General features: G+C 37.7%; 1 protein-coding gene across 1 annotated transcript; it reads right to left on the bottom strand.

Moving 5' to 3' along the window:
- Positions 1 to 374: 374 nt before the first annotated feature.
- aass (aminoadipate-semialdehyde synthase) lies at positions 375 to 23097 on the bottom strand. The gene is made up of 24 exons (XM_053478942.1): positions 22944 to 23097; positions 21648 to 21897; positions 20717 to 20893; positions 20208 to 20292; positions 19895 to 19962; positions 18441 to 18587; positions 18258 to 18336; positions 17993 to 18120; positions 17041 to 17189; positions 15590 to 15712; positions 15389 to 15500; positions 15153 to 15212; positions 14836 to 14903; positions 8190 to 8311; positions 7941 to 8070; positions 7733 to 7843; positions 7524 to 7632; positions 7217 to 7357; positions 4022 to 4189; positions 3613 to 3708; positions 3181 to 3296; positions 2999 to 3087; positions 2734 to 2910; positions 375 to 2108 (listed from the first exon to the last, which is right to left on the bottom strand). The coding sequence occupies exons 2-24, from the start codon at positions 21864 to 21866 to the stop codon at positions 1990 to 1992; spliced, it is 2793 nt and encodes a 930-aa protein (XP_053334917.1). The 5' UTR covers positions 21867 to 21897; positions 22944 to 23097; the 3' UTR covers positions 375 to 1989.
- Between the last annotated feature and the right edge of the window lie 2834 nt (positions 23098 to 25931).

Raw genomic sequence — 25931 nt, 5'->3', positions numbered from 1 at the left:
CGAATAACAGCTCCCTGGTGGCAAGACAATTTTATGACAAGTTTGGCTTATATTTTATCTCAAAATTTTCATAAATTTTGCTGACTGTTTCTGGAAAGTGTACTTAGTCATGTGACTAAAGAAAAGACTCATGCCTTCATACCTTATTTACTTGTTTCCAAAAGAAGTCTTATTTTGTGTACATGTTTAAGTATCAAAAAATTGCCAAGATTAGCCATTTACAGCTTTGGATCAAAGCATTATAAAAAATAAATAAATAAATAAATAAATAAATAAAAACTATTAAAGCCTTAAGCAAAATGTGGCAGTAGGGATTTGCAGGTTGTAACATTCCAAACATAATAGATCAGACTGAGGCAAAGAAATCTTCCAAGTGAACTAATAAACTGTAATTTACTGATAACTGCAGCAAACAGTGAATCGTTTCAACAACACATCAATAATGAGTTTCATGATGTAGTGCGGTATAAACAATCTAAAGTGCAAGACGACACCAGGATCATATTTGTGATGCTTGATTAAGGGTTATTTACTTAGTGATTTTATATGGTATATGGATCCTTGTTTAGATGTACGTAGGAAGACCAAGGTAAGAGTTTACAAATATCAACATTTTCAGTAGTTTGGAGGCCGGGTTGGCGACCTTGGCCTATTCGTCTGCTGGGCTCTGTTTGTGGCAGACTGTCTGGGTGTTCTGGTGCTTTTCTATTGCCCTGACTTTTTTTTTGCTGATTTGTGCTGCCATGGCCTTTTAGTGAAATTGAACCGGTTGGACTAGCCTTTGTTTCCTGCAGGCATCAGTGCTCCTGATCCTGTCATCAATTTACAGGTGTACAATGTTGTTCAGAGTTGTTCAAAGTCACCTGCCATTGGTTTTAATGTTATGGCTGATCAGTGTATTCAATTTGTAACTAATATAATTATGAACTGGCTTTCATGATAAACACCTTATCAGTTATGCTGCTATACAGCTGAGAAATGTGAGTTCTGAATTGATGACTTGTGTGACTGGAGCAGCTGAAATACTGCTACAAATAAAATATTGGTGTTAATCAGAAAGGACTGCTGCAGCATTGGAGCATTTGCACAAACTACCCAGTGTGTGTTTTATAGGATAGCGATCCGGATTCGGAATTTAAATAAAAATGTAACGTAAAATAAATAATAGTTTGTCTAATGGTCCTAAATAATATACAAGTACATGCTTTAAGACAAAATGCTAGTTTGTTTAGTGGGGTAGATTCATTTTTTCATGCCACTGGAAGCCTGGAGCCTGTCCCAGTGTAACAGCAAGGATGGGGTGCCAGGGCACAAGCACAAGCACACGCAAACAAGCACACACGCGTGCGCGCACGCACACACACACACACACAAACACACACACACAAATACAAACCTACAATGCATGAACAGAGCACACAGAGGAAAAAGTTCACCCATTTTTTCTGCTGAGCTACAGTGGTGTCATGAGTCACGTTATTGAAAAAAAGCTAAATACTGAAACAAACACTGTACCATCATAATTTAAATGTTGCTCGGTAGAAAGTAAAAATTTAAAACATTAGCACACAACATCCACATACAACTCATTTATAAAATAAATGAATGTATAAAAATGTTTCTTTTGCAGTAAAATTAATTGTAGAAATCAAAGTCCTCTGCCTCACAAAAAGGTGTAGTTGAGGTCAATAAAATTTTTTTGGTGTTGAATATATTGAATACATTCACATCAAAACATCATGTCATTCTCACTGCTTTATGCACACGGGTTCTGAGGGCTGTAAAGAGGTATATACTGAAGTACAAGCAAAAACAATTAAATAAAACCATTACAGTATAAAACAATTTTACAGTAGAAAGCCACTACAGTATTATAAACAGCCCAAGCATTCAGGAGATCACATTACACTTTACATAAAAGTGAAAAACAGTTGATTAAGAAAATAGATTTTTATCCTTTTATCAGCAGCATAAGTAAATTACAGGACATTAATCTAATATTGTGCTTTTGGTGATGAACTGAATGCCCTCCTGCTCAAGTCGCCTCAAAACAGGTGCATAGATGTCCTTGGTTACTGGTACAAGAAGTCCTTTAGTGTTCACCTCACCTGAAAAAACATGAGAGTGTTAGCTTGAATTTACATATCAGGTATCATGCTTATTATAATGTGGAGTACTGTGGAAAAGTTGAGCCACCCTCCATTTCTTCATATTAAATTTTATAAAATTATGTAGATTAAATTCAAGAAATTAGACAAATATATTACTGTTACAGGCCGCAAAGATACAATTTATAAAATTGGTTGTTTACGTATGTAACAACCTCAGCAACAACCTCATTTCCCCTCTTGTCTGTTCCAACCACTCAACATTCAGCATCACTAGTATACTAATCACCAGCCTGGACATAGTTTCTCACTGGTCCATGCCATTTCTTTTTTGAATGATTCAAGGGTCATTGTGTAGCTTAACAAACAAAGAAAAAAATCCCCAGAAATTGGTTAGGTACAGGGACTGAATATTGGAGCTGAAACGGTACTTCAGGAAGACTGAAGAACTATTCCTCAAAATTACATGAAAAATACAAGTAGGTCTGTCTCTTTGGAAGCAAAATATGAAAAAAAAAAAGGGGGGGGGTCAAGACTTACAGCAATGAATAAAAAACAAAGCACGAAATAATCAATAAGGTCAAAAGCACTTATAGAGCGTTTAAACTGCATGTGATTATTTTACCATCTAGAATCATACGAGCTGCAATAGCAGCAGGGTAGCCCACTGTTTTGGCCATGGCAGAAAAGCCATTAGGATCTCCATAGACCACCAGACTGATGTGTTTCATCTCAAGTTCTCCTGTCGGATGTCTGATGCCAATGTCATTCCTCATGATGACCAGATCTTTTTCTCCTTTATCTGATACAACACAAAATGGTATGATAGCTTAACTTTCACTCCTGACATATAATGCATTAAGTGAGACAGGTGGACATCCATTGTTTACCAAAAGACAGCTTATCCTCCAGGTGTTTAGTGAGTGCTTCCAGGATGGTATTAGCATGAGGCACCGGCTCCTCACTCAGCATCCCAAACCTGAATGGGACAAACACGTCTAGTTAGATTACGAGTTCCAAACCAAACCCTTAAAGAGATGTGTCTGTGTTTGATGTGTTTTTGTTGACGTACCATTTAAGAGTTTGCATCCTGAACTCATCCCTTTCTATTTGATTGAACACAGCTTCTTCAAAAGACTCAGTGCTAATATCAGAGGATAAGCCAATCTGCTTACACAGGAGCTCTTTCTGCAGGAAAAATGGGAGGATTACATAAAAATAAAAAAATAACTGAGTTTGATGATTACAGGGGGGCCCAAAACAGGTATACACATTTGAACAGTTACCTTTACCCTTAAAACTTAGATTAAATTATGGCAGCAATGTGCAGAATTATTTTTCCTCTATAGATGTCAATTGTTGCACCACCGTTGATGACATCCTGCTGAAGTGTGTATAATTTGTTTTTGCTCCCTCTGTACTTGATAATATTTGACATGCTTATAGATCATATTAAATTAGAAGAGACTGATTGCAATGTAATGTAGGTAAATCAAGCATGTACCCATGAGACAGGGTCGGCTGTGTGTTCCAACGCTGGGCAAGGCTCGGTGTTGATCAGGCCTAGTTTTACAAAGCTGCTCATTGCTCTGGAGAAGCCCTGTTGGAACAAAACACAAAGACATGCTCAAATGGTAACCTCCTGAGATAAAGGCTCTAAAAATAAATCACCTCTCTGCGTTCCTGGGGTCAGAAATATCACTGGTGTGTGTGAAATCTAACCAGTGGGTACACACATGTCTAGACGGTATCAGGAAAGTACCCTTCTAAAATTACAACCTTTAACATCACAGGTTTTGTATTCATTATTATAGGATCAGGCTGATCAAGTTGTATTATTACAGTCTGTGCAACAGGTTGCAGTACAAGCTGTACCAATTTGTCTGAGAGGAAATGGTTTCTGGATGAAAAACCTTAAAGCGTAGAGTCCCTCTGATCAGTGTGTGTGCAGACTCAATGCCATAGGGTTCAGCGTATGTGGTGCTGTCTCGATTGGGAAAGCCCTCAAGGTTGAAACCTGGCAAGATGTCCATGGCCACGGTGGCCTGCATAAGAGACCCACCTGGGGGAATAGTGACCAACTAGAAAATGCACACACACACACACACACACACACACACACACACACACACACACACACACACCAGTAGTCTAATTAAAATAAGCAAGAGAAATATGAATTAAATGTATCACTCACTGCCCTGTTAACATATCTGTTTAAAACACATTATCAGTTCAATCGAAATAATGAACTACATTCAGTTAAATTATTTATTCTTTCATAATCTCTAACACACTCATGCCTAGATAACTAATGATACGTGGTACGTAATGAGGGTCGTTCAAGTCAACCATGATTTTTTTTGGGAATGAAGATATAAAATTTATTGACATTTAAAAAATACTTAAAGCATAGAGACTCTCTTATTATCATTTTTAAGTTAAAGGCAGTGTAACTGTGAATGATAATCCCGGCCGAGGTGGCTCAGAGCTCATTGCAATTGTTCCAGTGAACATGAACATAGCAGGTGGAATGTCTGATTCTTAAGAATCAACAGATAGCTTGTCGCTAACTTGTGGAAGAGACCCATCTGTCTGAGGGAACCGTATACACAATCATTCACAAACACCACTCACATACTACAGGACCTAGCCTGGGAATTATTGCCACATCCTCCGTACTGTCCTGACCTTGAACATTTACACATGTTTGGGCCCTTATAGGAGGTCCTGAGAGGCCAGCAATTCAGACATAAAGCAGGCCAGTCGAATCATGGTTCCGGAGTAAACCTTTCTACCTTGTGGGAATCTAGGCACCAGTGAAACACTGCGATAAGTGCAATAATGTAACATGGCATTATATAGAGACATAAAGACAGTTTTTACTCTTGTAAATTTGTTCTGTTATTCATAATATTCTTTAAAAGTCCTGGTTTGGCTTGAACACTCCTCGTTAATTAGCTGGCCTTGTTCATTGGGTAAACGTAGAATATTTAAAAGCTACAGACAATTTGTCACGACTTTTCTTTTTTTTTCTTATACGGGTCCTTCTCAAAAAATAAGCATATTGTGATAAAGTTCATTATTTTCTGTAATGTACTGATAAACATTAGACTTTCATATATTTTAGATTCATTACACACAACTGAAGTAGTTCAAGCCTTTTAATTATTTTAATATTGATGATTTTGGCATACAGCTCATGAAAACCCAAAATTCCTATCTCAAAAAATTAGCATATCATGGAAATGTTCTCTAAACGAGCTATTAACCTAATCATCTGAATCAACTAATTAACTCTAAACACCTGCAAAAGATTCCTGAGGCATTTAAAAACTCCCAGCCTGGTTCATTACTCAAAACCGCAATCATAGGTAATACTGCCGACCTGACTGCTGTCCAGAAGGCCATCATTGACACCCTCAAGCAAAAGGGTAAGACACAGAAAGAAGTTTCTGAACGAATAGGCTTTTCCCAGAGTGCTGTATCAAGGCACCTCAGTGGGAAGTCTGTGGGAAGGAAAAAGTGTGGCAGAAAACGCTGCACAACGAGAAGAGGTGACCGGACCCTGAGGAAGATAGTGAAGAAGGACCGATTCCAGACCTTGGGAGACCTGCGGAAGCAGTGGACTGAGTCTGGAGTAGAAACATCCAGAGCAACCGTGTACAGGCGGGTGCAGGAAATGGGCTACAGGTGCCGCATTCCCCAGGTCATGCCACTTTTGGGCTACAGAGAAGCAGCACTGGACTGTTGCTCAGTGGTCCAAAGTACTTTTTCGGATGAAAGCAAATTTTGCATGTCATTCGGAAATCAAGGTGCTAGAGTCTGGAAGAAGACTGGGGAGAGGGAAATGCCAGTGTCAGGTACCCACAGTCAGTGATGGTCTGAGGTGCCATGTCAGCTGCTGGTGTTGGTCCACTGTGTTTTATCAAGGGCAGGGTCAATGCGGCTAGCTATCAGGAGATTTTGGAGCACTTCATGCTTCTATCTGCTGAAAAGCTTTATGGAGATGAAGATTTCATTTTTCAGCACGACCTGGCACCTGCTCACAGTGCCAAAACCACTGGTAAATGGTTTACTGACCATGGTATTACTGTGCTCAATTGGCCTGCCAACTCTCCTAAACTGAACCCCATAGAGAATCTGTGAGATATTGTGAAGAGAAAGTTGAGAGACGCAGGACCCAACACTCTGGATGAGCTTAAGGCCGCTATCGAAGCATTCTGGGCCTCCATAACACCTCAGTAGTGCCACAGGCTGATTGCCTCCATGCCACGCCGCATTGAAGCAGTCATTTCTGCAAAAGGATTCCCGGCCAAGTATTGAGTGCATAACTAAACATAATTATTTGAAGGTTGACTTTTTTTGTATTTAAAACACTTTTCTTTTCTTCGGATGAAATATGCTAATGTTTTAAGATAGGAATTTTGGGTTTTCATGAGCTGTATGCCAAAATCATCAATATTAAAACAATTAAAAGGCTTGAACTACTTCAGTTGTGTGTAATGAATCTAAAATATATGAAAGTCTAATGTTTATCAGTACATTACAGAAAATAATGAACTTTATCACAGTATGCTAATTTTTTCAGAAGGACCTGTATTAGTAAAAAAAAAAAAATAACTACACCAATGAATCAAAGCAGCCCTGACATTAATATTATTGGGTGGAGGAATGCATTTACAGCGTGACACTGCCGTCAGGTTATCAAACTGTGCGTGGACTTACTTTTTACTTTATTAGACACATCACATTTTTATCGCCAACAAGTCCATTTATGTCAGGGGATTACAATGATTGTTATTTACTATTTTTACTGAAAAATGTAGACATAAGTTTTTAACTATGTTACTTTGTAGAGCATGTACAACATTTGAATTTGCTCTATTTGTTTGATTGTTTGACAACAAGGCAATTTTACCTGTTACCTTAAACAAGCGACTCTACCATCGAGTAGACATCTCTAACATAGCTATAATCTAGCAAGGCAGCTATATGTAAAACAACCATAAAATTGTCAAAAGAAAATGAAAATGTAGTCATTTGACAACCAAAATGATTATACATCAGGAGGTACTTCTTGTCCTTTTCTTTCCCACACTCATTACCTTGCTGTCCTTTAGATAAACGGCAGGACTGATGGTATTGAGCAACACTCCGTATGGACTCCAGCTGAATTTGTAACGCAGAGGATTGTCCGAACACTCTGGTGCCGGTAGACCACCGCAGAAAGAGCTATAAGACTCCACCTGAGTGGAAATACTACAGATCAGTAACAGTACATACAAAAGCAAATGCCTGATGAAACACCTTTTTATAAGTGAATGTTAATAATTTTACCAATTGTAATATATCACACCATCAAACATAACAGTAAACACACATGACAAGTAAACACAACCACACAATACCTACAGTGCAACCGTCTACTTTGGCCTGGTGGATGCACTTCATGGCCAACATGTGATCAATGCCAGGGTCCAGGCCCATCTCATTGACTATGGTGATGCCAGCCTCCTCAGCACTGGCAAAATATGCAGTCATAAAAAACCAATGTAAACGCATCACCGAAGCTACCAAACAGGATTCTGATCAAAAATATCATAACTTTAAACAATGTTTACCCCTTCTGGAGCTCTTTCATGGCTGGAGATTGGTAGCTGGCTGTTACTAGGTTCACCTTCTTACTGATGCAATACTTAGCTATCAAAGGATGAAAGTTATACGGCAGCATGCTAAAGATGGGGGAACAACAACAGAAATATTAGCTGTTTTTTTGGTGTAATGTAATGGTGTAGGGGTGGAAAACAGATTGAGACAAAGAGTCCATGCCTGATGACAAGGTCATGATCCTTGACCAGAGACTCAAGATGGCCCTCTTGGCTTGTCACATCAAGCATCACAGGTATGGTGTTTGGGTATTTAGCAGCCAGTTTCTCAGCCTGGCTTAGAAGCACTGATGCTGAAAACAACAACAAGAAATGTACTGTAAGTGTTTGTAAGCCCCTACAAGAAATTACCCAGCAACCGCTTTTAAAATAAGCCTAGTAGGATTTCCGAACTATAAACCATGGCACTTACCCACTGTGACTTGGGTGCCAGGATCCCTGGTAAGATACTCAACAATTGGACAAGACACATAGCCCGAGCCTAGCAGCAAGACGCGTTTCATCCCGCCTTTCTTCAGGATCTGTTCTGATTCTCTGTGAACCAAACGGCACAACCATGAAAAAAAGATATAAACACACATGCATGTGCACACACATGCTTTTAAGTGTGACATGATAAAATATTGATGGGAAGAAGAAATCCCATTTAACTAGTAACAGTTAGAAAAATACCCAAACACCGATAAAGGGAGGTGGAAGTACTGTAAGATGCTTGATTTGTCACGAGAAGACGGAAAGACTGAAGGAACATTTTGTTATTTTTATTGTTTTAATTGCTTATTTTCTCACTCACACATTTTTTTATACCTCTTATCCTGTACTGGGTTGTAGGAGGGATGGAACCTATCCCAGGAGACTTGGGGCACTAGGCAGGGTACATCCTGAACTACAGGCAATTGGAAAATACCAATTAGCCATTCCCATGCATCTGCATGTCTTTGGACTGTGGGACGAAACCCACCGAGCATGGGGAGAACATGTACACTCCACACACAAAGACCTGAGGTGGGACTCGAACCAATGGACCTTGGAGGTGCAAGGCCACTTCGGCACCGTGCCACCTCATGGTTTTATTAATTTTGTATAATTTATATAATACAGCATAATATATTCCTACTGAAATGTCCATGTAAAGATCAACTACTGTAAGCATTTACACATTTAAAAGACCTAAACTCAGGTACACAAGAATTTGAATTCTTACTTAATTTCAAAATCTTTGTCTCTGCACACCACCAAAATTTAAGATGTAATTGAAGTGCAGCCTCACAATTTAGGAATTACAACCTACTGTAAAGTTCCTACATCTTCACAGGCCCAAAATTAATTCCCTTTATTGCAGCTGAGTTTAGTTGCTGCAAGCTAATTTGGTCAATGAATCTTGTTTCAGAAACTGTTATTGCAGTTATTGGTCTTATTACTGTTATGAGCAGTTATTCTTTTTAAGAATGTGAAGAACTAAGTTAAGTATGTGTCAACTTTTTGATTTGGCCACTCCTACAGTGGTCAGCTTCCTTTCTCGTATTTTAATTTTTTTATTGGATCAGTACCCCTCAATTTGCATCAGCACCTCTTTGGGCTGCATATTAAGAATTCCCATGAACAGCAAACAAATGAGCTGGCACGATGGTGCAGTGGTTAGCACTGTCGCCTTGCACCTTCAGGGTTCGATTCCCGGCCTGGCTTGATTCCCATTTCTGTGTGTATGGAGTTTGCATGTTCTCCCCGTGCTTGGTGAGTTTCCTCCGGGTGCTCCGGTTTCCTCTCACAGTCCAAAGATATGCAGTTTAGGCTATTTGGAGTTCCCAAATTTCCCGTAGTGTGTGAGTGTGTGCCCTGCAATGGATTGGCACCCTGTCCAGGGTGTACCATGCCTCGTGCCCTCAGAATAGGGTCCAGGTCCCTGCGATCCTGAATACAGGATTAAGCTAAAGCGGTATAGATGATGAGTGAGTGGGCAACCACATGCAAATTCAACACTTAAAATCAAATTTTTTTTTTTTACTTAAATTTGTTATGAAAGATCTAATTACTTAAAAATTGTGGGATTTTGTAAAAAGAAAAATGGCTGTAATTCTAAAATACTTAATTTAATATTCTATTGAAGCCCTTAAATTAAAGCAAAGTCTACACTTTTAAAACCACTGAGGTGGTGTATAGAGGCCAAAAAATCTGAAATTGTGTGACTTTAAGAATAATTATGGATTATAATCCATAATATAAACGTGATGCTGAAGGATGAGTGACAAATGTAATCACTCATATTTTTTTGTTTCTTTGTTTTCTGAAGTGTTCTATAGAAAATCTTCTGCATGGAAACAAAGGCATGCAACAAAATGAAGAGACTGTAAAGACGGAACAAATCTGCACGCAGAAGCACAGGGAGGTCAGTAGCTTTTTATGAAGTAAGTTGTCGGAGCGTTTAGAAAGAAAATAGGGAAGAAAAATGAGGATGGCCTTATGAAAAGCAACAACACAAAAAACAATAGATCTTCTATGGTTAAGATGATTGATTGTGTTCTTTAGTAGTTACTGAAAGTCTTTTTTAACTGACGTGAACAGTTGAAACCATGAATGTGATTATTGTCAGAAATGTTTTGATCTTGATGGCTTTAATAAACAAAACTATTGTTAAATGACATGGCAAATCTTGGGATAATCATGAATGGGGTATGTTGGTGAAGAAAGGTAACGAGATGGTCTACCCATGAGAGAAAGCTCCATGCTGGAGTGCTCTCGTAGCCATGCAAGATGTTAAGGCAATGAGGGAGGCACAGAAACCACACGCTGACTGCACTGTGCCTAAACAGAACACATGGCTGGAGGTTAGTGTGAACATTAACCTGTATGTGCATGGAGCATTGTCTGAGAAGTAATTTATTTGCTTTTGAGGAAATAAAAGGATTTAGTTAGTCAGGGATTTACTTTTGCAGCAACTTTAGAGAAGCTGTTCATTAAGAACAGGTTAAAGTACAGTATTGTACCAGCAAAAAGTCTGGATAGACCTTCTAACTCAATGTTTTGTTTTGTTTTTAGATTTATTTTGTACATTTTAGAACAATACTGGAGGTTTTAAAACTATGAAATAACATAAAATTATGAAATTAAACAACAACAATACATTTTTTATTTTAAGACTCAGAGCTCTACTTTTCTGGAACAGCTCTTGCAAGAACATTATTTGCAAAACTCAGCAAGAACAAAACTTACCTCTGCTGCAGAGGAGTTCATTTAGAGCCACCAGCCTTAAAAATCACCAATTAACAGCACCTCAGATTAGAGCCGTTATTGAGGCTTTACAGAGAATAGGGAGCAGCCACATCTCAATATCAACTGTTCAAATAAGATTATTGCATATTTTGGCTGCCTACAGCATTTAAAATGTAGAAAGAAATAAAAATCAGGAAGGACCATGAAATAAGAAGGTGTATCCAAACTTTTTACTGGTAGTGTAGATAGTAACTTATTTTTATAGAATATCGAGTTACAACAGAAGATTTTGTTTTACAGGATTTCAAAGCAAAACAAAACTGTACATTTTGGATTAATTAGTTCCTTTTTTTAATTACTTCCACTTAAATAATGATAATATGTAGCAATTATAATTCTATAATAATTTAACCTTTTAGTCTTTCCGTCACACACTGGAAAGATAGAACTTAAGTTGCAAGTCACATTTGACCTTTTGCTTTGAACAGCAGGCATTTCAGTGATTATCTTACTGTGTAATTTACAGATTGAGTTTTATAGTCACCTATTAATTTACTCTGTTACTTAGTATAAACCAAGTGAAATTCTTGTGTGCAGAAAACACAAGAATCAACAAAAGTAAAAGAAATTAGTAAAATAATAAGATGGAAGTGCAAAAGTGATGAGGTGCAGTAAAAAAAATATACGTTGCAAAATATTGTTTGTGTGATTTCGGAGTAAAACATTTGCAGGTGCAGCATGCAATAGGGTAGTGGCACTAGTGTGGTGTAATGTAATTACACCCTGTAGCAGTCCCATATGCTTAATGAAAATGAAAAAGATCATCCCTGGTATGATTGGCTGTGGTTAAGCAGTCAGACTGCTTGTGGAATAAAACTGTCCAAATCTGTTAGTGTGTGCACAGAGCTACTTAAGTGTGGTAGCAAGAAGACACTTTGGCTTGAGTGGCTATGGTCTTTTATGATTCTCAAAGCTCTCCTTATGCATCTGTTAGTGGAGATGTCTTAGGGGGAGGGAAGCTCACCTTCAGTGATGCCCCGAACCAGCTGTACAACCCCCTGCAAAGTTCTGCACTCAGGAATAGTGCAGTTCCCAAACCAACAAGTGATGTTGCAAGTCAGGAGGCTCTTGATGGTACTGTTAAAGAAGTTACCATAGAAGCCACCATAGATGGTAGAGGCATTGTTGTGCCTTCTTCACCACAGCTCCAGTGTGTGTGTCTTTAGAGATGTGAACCCCGAGCAATATGACCAGTGTCAAAAATAGTTATAGAGTGAGTTTAATGGAGAGGAACAGCTGGGGCCCATCCTTGTCTTCTGTTGCATGTCAGTCAGAAAACTGGAAATCCAATTACACAGGGATTCCCCTAGGCCCAGTTTTCTGAGTTTAGAGTCCAGTTTAGAGACACAATTTACTATGGTATTGAACGCGTACTGTACTCTAAAAAATTACATCCTCACAAAGGTATCCCTTTGCTCTAGGTGAATTGGGCCAATATGTACTGTCGTGCGATCGAAATTACATTATCAATTGATGGTGAATTGAAACAGGCCTATGGTAGGTGGGAACATAGAGCATATAATGCCTTTAATGAATCTCTTGAAGCACTTACTTATCATGGGATCAGCAATGAGGCAGAAGCCATTTAGACCTGTGCTGTTGTGTTTGTGTATAGGCACAATGATCGACTTTTACAAATCGGACCATAATACATAGTTAGGAAGTGATTAAAAAGTCCAAAATTACATGCTATGTTAACACATGCAACTTCAGCATGTAAGGAACATACAGTAAGACAAGACTGTGCTGATGTATGAAATTAAACACATAATGGTTTCATGTGATGGCATGACACAGTGGCTACGTTTACACTGTCAGGTTAATGTGACCCAATTCCGATTTTTTGCTCATATGTGACACATATCCGATATGTTCTATGTCCGTGTAAACAGGAAAAAAATGCATGCATTCAGGCCTTCTTCATATGTGGAAATAAATCAGATATAAATCAGATATGTGCTAATGTGATTGTCGTGTAAACAGACAGATCCGATTTCCTGAGGCATTTTGTTCTGTACTTCATTAAAACTGCGACTGCTTCGCGGGATAATTCAATTTTTTTTCAATTCAATTTTATTTATATAGCGCTTTTAACAATGGTCATTGTCTCAAAGCAGCTTCACAAAAAATTAAAGAATTGTTTTTTTTTAGAAAAGAAAAGAAAAGAAAAGAAAATATTTGGAAGTGTGTATGTGTGAGAAAAATGTGTCTAGATAATAATGAGATGAATGAATGATGAATAAAATGTCTCTGATGAGCAAGCCAAGGGTGACGGCGACGGTGGCAAGGAAAAACTCCCTGAGATGGTAATAGGAAGAAACCTTGAGAGGAACCCATCCTCATCTGGGTGATAAGAGATAGAAATAACATCATGTGTGTTGTGCAGGTGAAAGTTCAATATAACAGAAGTTGTGTAGATTAACATGAGGTCCAGTTCAGCACAGGGAGTCAGTAGGTGCAGAGGGCAGATGGGTAATGACGTAATGTTATTTTCCGGTGGAAGCGCGTGTGGAATTATAACATCGCAGGTGACATTAAAAAGAAAAAGCACCCAGCTCCCCCATTTTTAATGCTTATTAGGGCTAAATAAAATTAAGAAATCAGTATTTGGTGAATGAAGCATATGCGCAGGCTGCAATTATGACATTTCTTTCTCCTCCTCCATTTTAAAACGATGGCGACGTTTCGCGAACTTTGCATATATCACAGAGCGTTTAGCATACAGTACTTCACCTCCGTCTATCTTGGCTAGTGTGTAGCGCAAGAACCTCCCTTTAAGTATGCGCAACGTTTCAGATGGTATGGCAAGTGTAAACACGTGTATCGTATATGAGTCATAGTTGAAAGAACGTGTAAACAGACGGTCAAAAAAATCACATATAGGCAACAAATCAGAATTAGGCATCAAGACCAGCAGTGTAAACGTAGCCAGTGATCTGTAACAGTAAATTCAATGCTTAAATCTGTAACAAAAATACACTGTTTAAAGGACTTCAAGTAGACAAAAACCTTGAAAAGCCTAACAACTTACCTCACTAGACAAAACATTGACGAGAGCTTTGCTATACAGAGGGTGACCCAAAAGTCTGCATTCACAGGCATTTTTTCCTTATATATTTTGATATTTTTGATATATAGTTTGATATGTCTTCAAAAGAGACAGAACAGAATGCATTCTTATGTACAAAAAAGACAAAAATAATTGGATCCAGACTTTTCTGCCACTCTGTATAAAGAACTTTATTTTTTAGTTAAGTCACTTAACAAGTTGTAAAAGCAATTAGAGGGGTTTCGCAACACATTAGTAGAAAGAAAGAGATTAAAATAAGCATTAACTTTCTCGCCTGTGCATCGATTCTATTTCTGCCAACCTGTATAAAGATCAACCTCCCCCCCTCCCTTTTTAAAAAATAGTTTTCTAAAGGTCGCTAGACAATATTTAAAAGTAACTGCATTGGTTATGCAACACATCAATGTGATGAAACAAATGAAGATGTGCCTTAGGACCTAATTTAGGCTTTGGAGACATGTGTCCGAAATCAGTTGCGTGGTATTGTATTGTTTCAACATTTTAAACATTTTTCCATTTAACATTCAGAGGACTTGGCATTTGTCTTAGAAGTAAAGTATGACCAAGCCAATATATGAAAAGCTGACAGTATAATAAAATTTACTAATCATCTTTTAAACATTTCATAAACATAAGTTATGGAGAACATGCTTTATTTTTCCAAAATCGTACATATCATAAAAAAAACACTGTACAAAACACATGCAATGTTTCTTACCTTTTCTCTCTTAACTTCTGAATGTACTCAAACTTAGAAGTCAACTTCCCATTAGATGTTATTACAGCCTTGAATGAGATCAAAATAAGATCAAGATATGATTACAGTATACGTTTAGAAATGCATTTACAGTCTTAATCCTGCTAGTAACTCAACAAAGACACTAAAAGAAAGTTTAACTTTCGCACTCAGGCTAGAAGGCTTAAGCAAAGCAACAACGTAGCCACATACAGTAAGTATGCAATGCTGGATATGCAAATCTACATAGGAACATAAAGCTGGATAAAAGTACATAGGGACACATCTTACAGACTTACATCTCTGACTTGTGGAGAGAAATTCTCTTCATCCAGTGCTTTTGTTGCATCTGACTGAAGCTTAGGATATAACGCAAACACAAAATGAACTAAACATCAGCAAATAATTAACACAATACAGTTAACAGTTCAACTGACTAAACCAAACCCTCCCACATACAGTTTAGTCTCCTCCAAATGAAAACCAAACTGATGAAGAAATGGTTTAGTACTTACCCCAGAGTGCTAGTTCTTACCATTTCCCAAATGTAGGGGAACAAGCGTGTGCCAAAATATTCAGTAGCCTCAATGGGAAGTTGGGCCGGCAAGTTATCAATAGAGCACATGAGAATGCCATTTCCTTCCACACTATAAAGAAGAGAAAGAAAACAATGTGCTCTCTGAGGAACATTTATATCTTCCTCTTGTTTCGGAACAGTATTAGGTCACACTCATACCTGTCGTGGTCTATGTGCTGGTTGGGGTCATACATACAAAAAGGCTTCTCAATAGTGGTGCACTCTGTCATGAACTCAATGGAACCGTCTGTATCTGCAGAAATGTCACAGATCGCCAAGAACCTGACGAGGATCAATAAAGAAAAGAAAAATATATATTTTTTTCACATTGGTTTACTAAATCTCATTGCAAGTACAATATTCATTAAGTTGACCTGTTTTATATTTAAAGTAAAAGTATATAGCTCTTAACTGAAACCCATAATCCACATAATATGATCATATCTTTCCAGAAAACAAAGAACTTCCCGTTTTTTCCTTTTTAGGGAATGCATAAGGAATACTGTACCAAAACAGGCTACCAAGAAAACAGGAAATGGAAATACATATTAATTAATGAGCAAATATAAACACTGATTCAAAGCATTCAGTATCAGCAAATGGTCCGGGTTCAGTTGCTGTCACTGTAAGAAGATTTGAGTGTGAAAGAGGAAGAGTTTCTTCACTAGAAGAGAGCTGACTGAGAACTGTCTCTGGGAAATTGCAGGTATCAGGAATGATTATGAAAATTGTGCAACAGAAACTCAGAGCACAGTGGACAGGACACAATGTGAATGACAAACTGTAAGTCCAAGGCCATTTTAAAAGGCCAAAAATTAAACCAAGGCATCATTAAACATTAAAATTTGAGTTTAGTTTCAGGGAACTCATTAGTTATGACCCTGAGGTGAAAACATGCTTTATTGGGATATCAAAATAAATTTCAAAGTGCAGTCAACATCATTTATATGGCATCTTTCAAAACAAACCATTTACAAGGTGCTGTACAACAGAATACAAGATTAATAGAATAACAAACTAAGAACACTAAGTTCTCAAAATCCCTGAATGTTAAGAGCTAAGAAAAATGTGTACGTTTAGTGTAAGGAGACTGGTCCACAGTTTCTGAGCCAGCACAGCAAGTGCTTGTGGTTTTATATTTTAAATATATATATAAAAATATATACATATATTTTATCTATTTCGATTGGAAGCTCTGAGTACACAAGCTGTTCAATGGGTCAATAGTAGATAAGCAAGATATTGAGATGTACAGTACAATTACAGTATGCAACAAATGCTCATGTATTCTAAAGATTTTTTTGTTAGAACGATACATGAGGACAATTTTATTATTCTTGCTTTTGTCTCCTGTCAATTTTTAGACTCACAATTCAGGTTGTGCTTAGTTTGATTGATGTTTTAAATCAAAAGGTGAGTCAAACTAAGCACAACCTAAATTGTGAGGCTAAAAATTGACAGGAGACAAAAGCAAGAATAAGACTTGCTACATACAAATTACCTACAGGAGTACACATTATATAGAATCTAACATCTTGTGAGAAACAAATCACACCACAAAATGATGGACTGTACCCGAGAAAAACTAATGACGTTGAACAAACACTCACTTGTGTGGCAGGGTGGGCCAGCCTTCTATCGCTGCGGCTAAAGATTTTGAAGGTCTCATAAGCTTCTGCGCATCCAGTCGTCGCAGCAGCCTCGGAGTGTGTGGATCCCAGTAGATGCCATTTATCAGACAGGTTGTGTAAGGCGCTACCTTTAAACACAATGTCTAAAGTCAGTTACTTTTACTCTTGTCAATTTCCTTCTCATGTTGCTCATATTTAAATTATTTTCTGATATTGGAAAAAGCTAATGGGCTAACTCCTGTGATTGACAGCCTCATTAAATGAGTTGTATGCATCCTAGTATTCTGTGTGGCATCACCAGCTTCCTATGTCATATGATACTGTACCCTTCAGCTTTTTCAACAAGTAATGGCAGGGCACACTGGCAATTAATAGATTCCTTATAGAGATGCTATGTTTTGAATAGGAAAAAGTAATTTCTCTGTGTAATGTGTTTGGTGTGTATGATCACCCGAGACTTAGCCATTTCAAGTATTGTTACACATTAAATATTATACTGTGTGTTTTTCACAAGCAGGAGACAAAATTTGCTCCATATTATGGTGCTGAGCTTTGGCTTTATGGAGTTTATGTGATTGTGGCTAAATGCATTATCAATATATGCATACAGTTACAAAATAAAATTTGCATATGAAACTTTTGTAAATCTGCCAGAATTTTGTCCTATTCAGAATTTACCTAAGCTTTCAAGTAAAGATATATTGGAGTAAGGATTTTTTAAGAGAATTAAAAGCTGATGGAGAATAATTTACTCCCACATGTATGTGGATACCAAATTATTGCAATGGGGAGAAAGCAAAGAAATTAAGCACAATTTGACATTGTTTTAAGTACTTGTATTCATCATACGGTTTGTAAACTATTATTTAAGATTCATCAAAATACATATGAAGAAACACATTTTTGATATTTGTATATCTGTCATACTCACGCTAGTTCTGAAGTGAGAGGTGTAACGTTCAGGATGGTGTTCATACTCGAAGGGATCATAAACCCCATCACTTTTTCTAACTAAATGGTGGTGCCTGCTGATCACTGTACCATACACTTTCGTCAGGTCTGTTGAAACACCCACAATAAACCCAGGTTATCTTCAACAAACAATCAAGTAAATTAAGTAAAAGTGAAAGATATTATACTATATTACACAGACAGTATCACAGACTGTTTTCTGCATTGCATGCTGGAAGCAGTACCTCCTGATTCTGAAACCTCTTTCAGTTCATGTGGCTCCACAAATTCACATGGAAGCTCATTGAAAATGTCTTGTGCCCCCTACAGAGATAAATTAAAGTGAAGGTACATAACAAGTGACATACTTTTGTAATGTGATTCCATAAGAGAATTGTACTTAATAATAATAAATACTTAATACGTACCTTAGATACATTGCCTGTGCCAGTAAACACAAAAGTGAGTGGACCGATGGACTTAGGCATAAGGCCCAATGAGATCTCATACCCACAATCCCTTACTGCTTGTATGGCTTGACTGACATTTCTGTAATTGTGTGCCATTCCGATATGCTGTTATGTGAGCAAGGAAAAAAGTTTTATTGGTAATGAAACTATTACTGATTAAGTGTTAAATGTATTGTGTTTAACAGAAATCCTTGCTGATATGGCTATATACATCAGTCTCTCCTAATTGGCAGAGGATGGGGTGTTGCAGTTATTTATAATAATCATTTATAATAAGTGAAAATATAGTCATATTTCCACAGACTTTGGTTATCTTATAAATAAGAACATAAATTGTGTTAAACTAAATTGTACGATATTATCACGATACGCAGATGCCGATTCTATTTATATTGCGATTGCGTATCACAATTTTATAAATATCCTGATTCAATATCCTTTTTTTCCCGATTTTTTTTTAATAATTCTAAACCAACCTAGCAAACATTAACCACACAGGATGCTGTGCAGTGTGAATAGTTCAGAGTGGAACAAAATTAAAACTTAAAATCTATTTAAAAGAAATCTATGTTGGAGGCACCGTGGAAGTAAATAAAATATAATGTGAAATATTCATGACAGGTAACTGAATTAATTTTTTCCCATCTCTACCAAATTTCATAGATCAATGGATCGCCCCACCCTTAGATAAGAAAAATTATTCCAGATTCTTGTTTAGCAGTATAACAAAATGACTCCCCTTCTAAAAATCACAAATTTTTCCCTTAGCACTGGCTGTATACCTAAATCCACTTAACTGGCAGTTATTATATTAACATGACCCCGGTAACCTGTCCAACTGTAGCCCAATATCAAACCTTCCTAATTATCTTCAAAATCTTATCTTTATAACTACATGGTAATAACATTCATGATATGGATTTAGGCCTCATCATAACACAGTAATTGCGCTCAGTTAGGTGGGAAGTGACCTACTACTGACACCTCTGCTTTTAATATAACTGATCATATTACTCACCTTTATGAACTCGAAAATGTTGTAAGGGAACATATTTATCATAGTTAAGGTCCTATTTGAGAACAGAAGTAGATCTTGAGGATCAATGAGCAACAAGTAAATCTCTCTCTCTCTCGCCTCTCCTTACTCACTACATATAACACTTCTGAGATGCCAGGGCTCCCAATTAAAGATGCACTGATGCACAATTTTCCTGGTCAATTTCCCATTTTTTTTAAAAAAGGGTGAAGGCAGAACAATTAACTAGCATTGTTATGATTGATGCGAGAGGCATAAAAAAATGTACATGTATAAAAAGTGGGTAAGATGTTTGGATGTCCTCTGATCATTCTGTAGTTTATTAAACTAAAAGTGGTGGCGCATAAAGCATTTCACAGATAAAAGAGATCCATACCATAAAGGGAGTGTGGTGTCCAAGGGCCAAGAATCGGAGACCCAGCCCATGTAAAATGTTAATCATTCCTGTATAAATGGAGAAAATTAGCATTTGAGCCTGTACCAAAGCTTGTCCAAAACCGATATTTAGCAACTGACCATTTTCTCAATATTCTGTACTGTAGAATCTAAAGTTACACAACATTTACAATATGATAAACCACATCTAGATTAAGCAATTTCATATGGAATTTTCTAAAATAAAGAAATTCAAAATTTTCTAAAATATACAAAAAGCTTACATTAAAACATCAACAACAAAAAAGTAGTACCAGCAACACCAGCCCATTGTCCAAACGCAACAATTCGGAATCCATTTTCGTCAACCATTTTCTCATAGTCAATCAGCCGCACTTCCTGGAAAGAGCAAAATGTTGACTTAGGAAACTAAACTTGTGAAACATTAGTTTGCACACATATATTTTTTTTTAGGTGCTTTATTTAGCAGTTGTACCTCTAGCACTGGGGTGTCAAACTGGACAGCTCGTGCACAAAACACAAAACAGTTTGCCATGTGGGTGCATGCTTTCATTCCAACCTAGCAGAAGCCACACCTGTTTAAATAGTTGTTCTTGGTTTTCAACAGGCTATCAGGTGTAGTTCTGCTTAGTGTGAATGAAAGCCTGCAACCACATGGCAAACAGTGATCCAGTTTGACAACCCTGCTCTAAAGCATAAAGGTTTACATAACTACATGGAAAGAAAAGCTGTTGCAAAAAAACAAACAAACAAAAAAACACAGAAAAACAACACGAGATCATTGATCATTAAATACATTTACCTTTTTCAGTAGATCATCTAGAAGACCCATGTTAGCTTCCTGGGCTTTGATGGTATGGGAAAAGAAAGCATAGGTTTTTTGTGGAATGACCTTTTCTTCTGGTGGCCTCTTCACACCGACGATGAGAGAAGCCTCGGATATGTCCTCCTGTATAATGGCTCCTGCTTTCTCATAGAACTGAAAAATACACAAGTGTGATTCCATTTATTGCTTGTTTTTTTATATTAACTGAGGAAGCCATTTAACTTGACTGAACAAGCATCACAACTGTTGTACATAACTGGCAAAAACACAAAATCACATTAATACCTAGCTTTTCTTGATTTTAAATTGCAAAACATCTGCCTAAATCTAAGTTTCTATGTGCTGTTTAATATTTTTTTTTAAAGGGAGGGCAAGGGAAAACCTGGTCACATGGACAAATTGTGACTGCCCTCCCAAATTGTGACATTCCTGAACTGAAACTGGTTACTTTCTTGCACAAACCTCTCCACCAGTGATAAGATCTAGCATTTTAATGCCTGAAAAACAAGAAGTGAGAAAAGGAGAAAAAACACAATTGCAGATTTCAGTTCTCCCTACCTTACTTAACGTTTATTAGGTCATTGAAAATAATAATGTGAGTGTTACGAACATTTCCACGGCCAGTATCTGATTACAAAACAAACTAAGTTAATAGTAAGTTATTAATGAGCTAATACCTGTGTCAATATGGCGCATAACTAATTTATCAACTTGTAAGAAAAGTAGCCAAAATGAAACAAAACATGAAAAGAATTACACCAGGACAATGGGGTATCCCAAACACAATTAAAATTCATTAAACATCAGGACAACCAGAAAACCGCTGGTCCTAGGACTGTGCTATCATTAAACAAAGAAGGTTTACTGATCAGTTGATTAACCTGTGTCAGGCCACACGATTACTCACTCTATTGTGGATGGCTCGTCTGTTGGAGGGCTGCACCAGCACTTTGTGGCCTGCTGCAGTGATTTCCTTCACATGTTGTGGGGCAAGAGGGGCTCGTCTCTCCCACACATTAACGTCCTCCCGTCGGATAGCCATCACAGTCTTGTGATGACTCATCCTCCACTGGCTGCACACACAACCATTCACCCTCCTGCTCTGGCCTCTAACAAGTCGCAGCATGGCTCACACAGGCTTTACTGCAACGATACGACTGCACAGTTGCAGAGAGGTTAGCAAGAGCCATGGTCTGAGCATATACAAAAGCTTTCTCAATCATTTCACACACAAGTAGTATGTAGGTTTGGTTTTGGCAGGAAGAAGACTGAAGTTGAACACAAAAAGACAACAAGTATTATAAATACTGCATACATATGGATGAAGGGGTGAATTGGCTTATTAAACAAACAAACAAATGTATATTAAAGAATATACTAAAATATATATATATAAATTTGCAAATACATGACAATCGCTTGTCTGTCCTCCCTCTGTTGGTGCTAACAGAATGTTGTCTAATTTCTGGGCCAGAAGAATGTAAACACAAACCTTGCCAGAAAAGCCTAGCAAGATCCAACGCTTGGCAATACTGTAAATCACGGTTCTCCTGAAGCACGTCTCAAATGACATGATTACTGAAGGTGTAAGAAATTGCACCTTTAATATATTAACTCCTTATGACAATCTTCTTCTTCTTCCTGCTGTTCACATTAAGGGACACCCTAGTGGATCGCCTAATCGGCATATCTGAATTGGCACAGGTTTTGTGCTCTTCCACTTTTTTTTTTACCTGGGCTTTGGGGCTGAGACAAAGAATGCACTTGTGGCTGGGGCTCGAAATCACAAAAAAAAGTGTTTTAAGAGTCCTTTGTGTGTGTGTGTGTGTGTGTGTGTTTAGCTCTAGTTAATAAAAGAAGATGACAGGAAAAAGCAGTGGAGTAATTTCAAACAGTGCAGAACAAGGCTAGCTATTTTATTCCTCTCCATTGGAAACACTTATGTGCTGTCTTGATACTTGGCCATGATCTTGGTTTGACTGAAGGCCAGTTAAATGTTAATTAGCTAGCTATCGAGCTCCTTCTCCATTGCATTACCATCAACTCTTTTGCAAGACGTGTTGTAGCTCTTCTTGCTGAAATAGCCGACATGTTTAAGATATGATATCTCTTATTTCACCTAACTTAGTAGTGCACTGTGAAATGGGAAATGGAACACTCTCTCTCTCTCTCTCACACACACACACACACACACACCACTGACCTTCAGTCGGAGTACTGCCGTGGTGTAATATCAGCTCTGGAGCGCACTGTTTCTGCACTAGAATTGTTCGTGTCTCTTAAAAGAGACTCAAGCCCCGGCTCTGTCCAAAATAGCAGCTAGGACGTTCCACAATTTCGGGCGACGTCCTCTGACTTGCCTCTTACGTACCACCAATCCCAGGGCTGAACTCGGATCAGCCTCCTTCCGTGTCCTTGACGTAAGCGTCGCATTTTTATGACTTCACCTTCTGGGCCAGGAACATTCGTGTGTACTGTGCTTCCTACAGCATAGACATGTGTCGCTCTTTATCAAGCACGTAAACCTACAGATAGTAAAGAAAGCATGTTCCCCCTCTCCCCATAGTATATACTCGTGTAATTATTTATATATACTGTACACACACACACACACATATATATATATATATATATATATATATATATATATATGTACACGTGTTCAATTTGTACATGAGCAAAAATCTTCTGGGCAGGCCATTTGATCTACCCACGAGAAGTGAGACAAATACCAGCTCACAACTCACTCACTCATTAATCGTCTAAACCGCTTTATCCAGTATACAGGGTCTCGGGGGATCTGGAGCCTATCCTAGGAGACTTAGAGAATAAGGCGGGGTACACCTTGGATGGGGTTCAAATCCACACACTCATTCACATACTCCAGGCTGTGGACTGTGGGTGGAAACCAGAGTACATGGAGGAAACCCACAAAGCATGGGGAGAACAAGCTAACTTCACACACACAGACCCAGAACCAGAGATTGAACCCAGACCCTGGAGGTACTAGGTGCTAACTACTCCGCCACCCAGCCACCACAAATACTGTAAGAGATGAGTTTTTGTATTTCGTAATGTATATGTTCCCCGAAAGACAATATACAAGTGCACAGGGGCATGGTGTGTGAAATTTCCATGTGCTTTGAGTCGTACAGTCCAAAGACGTGTTGTAAGCTGATCGGCGTCTCCTAATTGCCTGTAGTGTAGTGTGTACAAGTAAGTGCGCGCTCTTGCCCAAGTTTCCCTCATTTCATACAATTGTCTTTGACTGGATGTATGTGATTTTGTCATGTCCCACCTGCTGCTCTAAGAAATGCAATAAGTGGTTAAATTACCTAAAAATAAAATACTTTCATAGGTTCTTATTGTACTCAATAAATTATTTAATAAATCAAGTCATTTTAATTTTAGATTCCTTTTTCATAGTGATAATACATCTACTACTAATAATAATATTAATAGGCTAATAATAATACATGTATAACGTGACCCTGAAATTGATGCTCACCATTACAATGAAATATTAATAAATAAATAAAAAATAAGGACATGTAACCTATATTTGATAATCAGTGCACAGTCACCTTTAACAGTGAATCACTTTGGTAACTGAAGGTCCACCATGCAAGCCAACTTGGTCTATCAGTCTTTCCAGGAGCGGGTGGACATGTGCATGTTTTTTTTTTTTTTTTTTTTTTGCCACATTTTGGACTGATTTTATTATTAGTAACAGACTTTTCACAGAAACTAAAAATATATTGTTAAGAAGGAGGCAAGATATATTTCTGAAAATGTATATTTTATAATCACCATGCGATGGAAATGTATTTCGGTTAAGTTTTCCGTGACAGGGTGGACATATTATGCACGCTTTGTCTGCAGGCCGTTTATGTATATAAAGAAAAGTACTAGAGCTTGACCAATATGTATTTCTAATGGCCTGGGGCTAATCAATAAAGTTAATATGAAGGTTTTTAAATAATCTTTTATTATCATGATTTATTAAATGAATGAATTATTAATTATACTGAAAGGCACTTTATAGTGATGTTGACCCTTATATGTTAATAACAGAATAAGACAGAAGCTGACGGGTGCTAAACACATTCCTTCTCTGTCCGCTTTAATTGGAACACCTGCACGTACATGCGGTTAATCAATCAACCAATTATGTGGCAGCAGCGCATAAATCACGCGGATACAGGTCGCAAATCTCAGTGACTTTGACAGCGGCATGATTGTTGGTGCCAGACAGGCTAATATGAGTATTCCAGAAGAGTGCTGATCTCCTGGGATTTTCACACATAACAGTCTCTAGGCTTCACCGAATGGTGCGAAAAACAAAAGGTGGTACAGAATTGTATGGGCCTATTAGTATGAAAATGCTTAAAAAAAAAAAAAAAAAAAATCGAGAATTTTTGAAATGCACAACACATGAAACCTCAAAGCAGATATGAAATCGACAACAGCAGGACATTACATCGGATTTACAGCGATACCGGATAACTGGAGATTTGAACTAAAGCCTAATCTCTTCATCTGTAGCTTTAACATTGTAACCAAAAGTAAGTATTCCGTTGGAATCTGACTGACTGATTGGAATGCGCAGATGTATAACAAAAAATGATTAAAAGATTAGACTACGCTATATTAAGCGGTGCAATTGGCATATTGAGGTTTACAGTAAACGTTCCTGTTTTTTTTTTATTTTTTTTTTTTAAAAGCTTATAACTAACATTTAAACTGAAAAACTCCATCCTTAAACTTCAAGTCACTTTTGCTCCAGTAGGAACAGCCTGGTGTGAAACAGAGAGCACTCTCCACAAGGGGGTGTCTTTGCTGCAAAATCCTTCGTGCTGATCTACGGCGATCACGGACGAGCTTAAGAGATAAAGAAATCGTTCTCGCAGCCACAATAATAATAATTTAATAACATAATCTGCCAGTATATTTATAGTTATATATTTATAGTAAGTTAGAGCAACACCATACACAAGCCTACCAGGCTAACTCTCTGACAACAATGCATTTTATGTGATCAACTTTGCCTAGACGGTTTTTATTATTTTTGTGTGTGTGTGAAATATTCTCTAAGCCACAGAATAATTAATATACATGTTAAGTCCACCGAGAACGCTTGGACATGGCCTCACCTCCTCCAGCTTAAGCGCGATGTTCATGACTATTTCCT

Source organism: Clarias gariepinus, chromosome 2 (assembly GCF_024256425.1).
Source record: "Clarias gariepinus isolate MV-2021 ecotype Netherlands chromosome 2, CGAR_prim_01v2, whole genome shotgun sequence".
Lineage (NCBI taxonomy): Eukaryota > Metazoa > Chordata > Actinopteri > Siluriformes > Clariidae > Clarias > Clarias gariepinus.
Note: the sequence above shows the minus strand (reverse complement) of the source record. Positions and strands in the feature narration are given on the sequence as shown.

What these genes read in the sequence shown, in the direction of transcription:
- aass (XM_053478942.1), bottom strand. Translation starts at nt 21,866, where the DNA reads ATGCTGCGACTTGTTAGAGGCCAGAGCAGGAGGGTGAATGGTTGTGTG. An exon ending in TAGATGATCTACTGAAAAAG is followed by an intron (nt 20,293 to 20,716) that starts GTAAATGTATTT and finishes TGCTCTTTCCAG; the next exon opens with GAAGTGCGGCTGATTGACTA. An exon ending in CAGCACATAGACCACGACAG is followed by an intron (nt 15,501 to 15,589) that starts GTATGAGTGTGA and finishes TCTTCTTTATAG; the next exon opens with TGTGGAAGGAAATGGCATTC.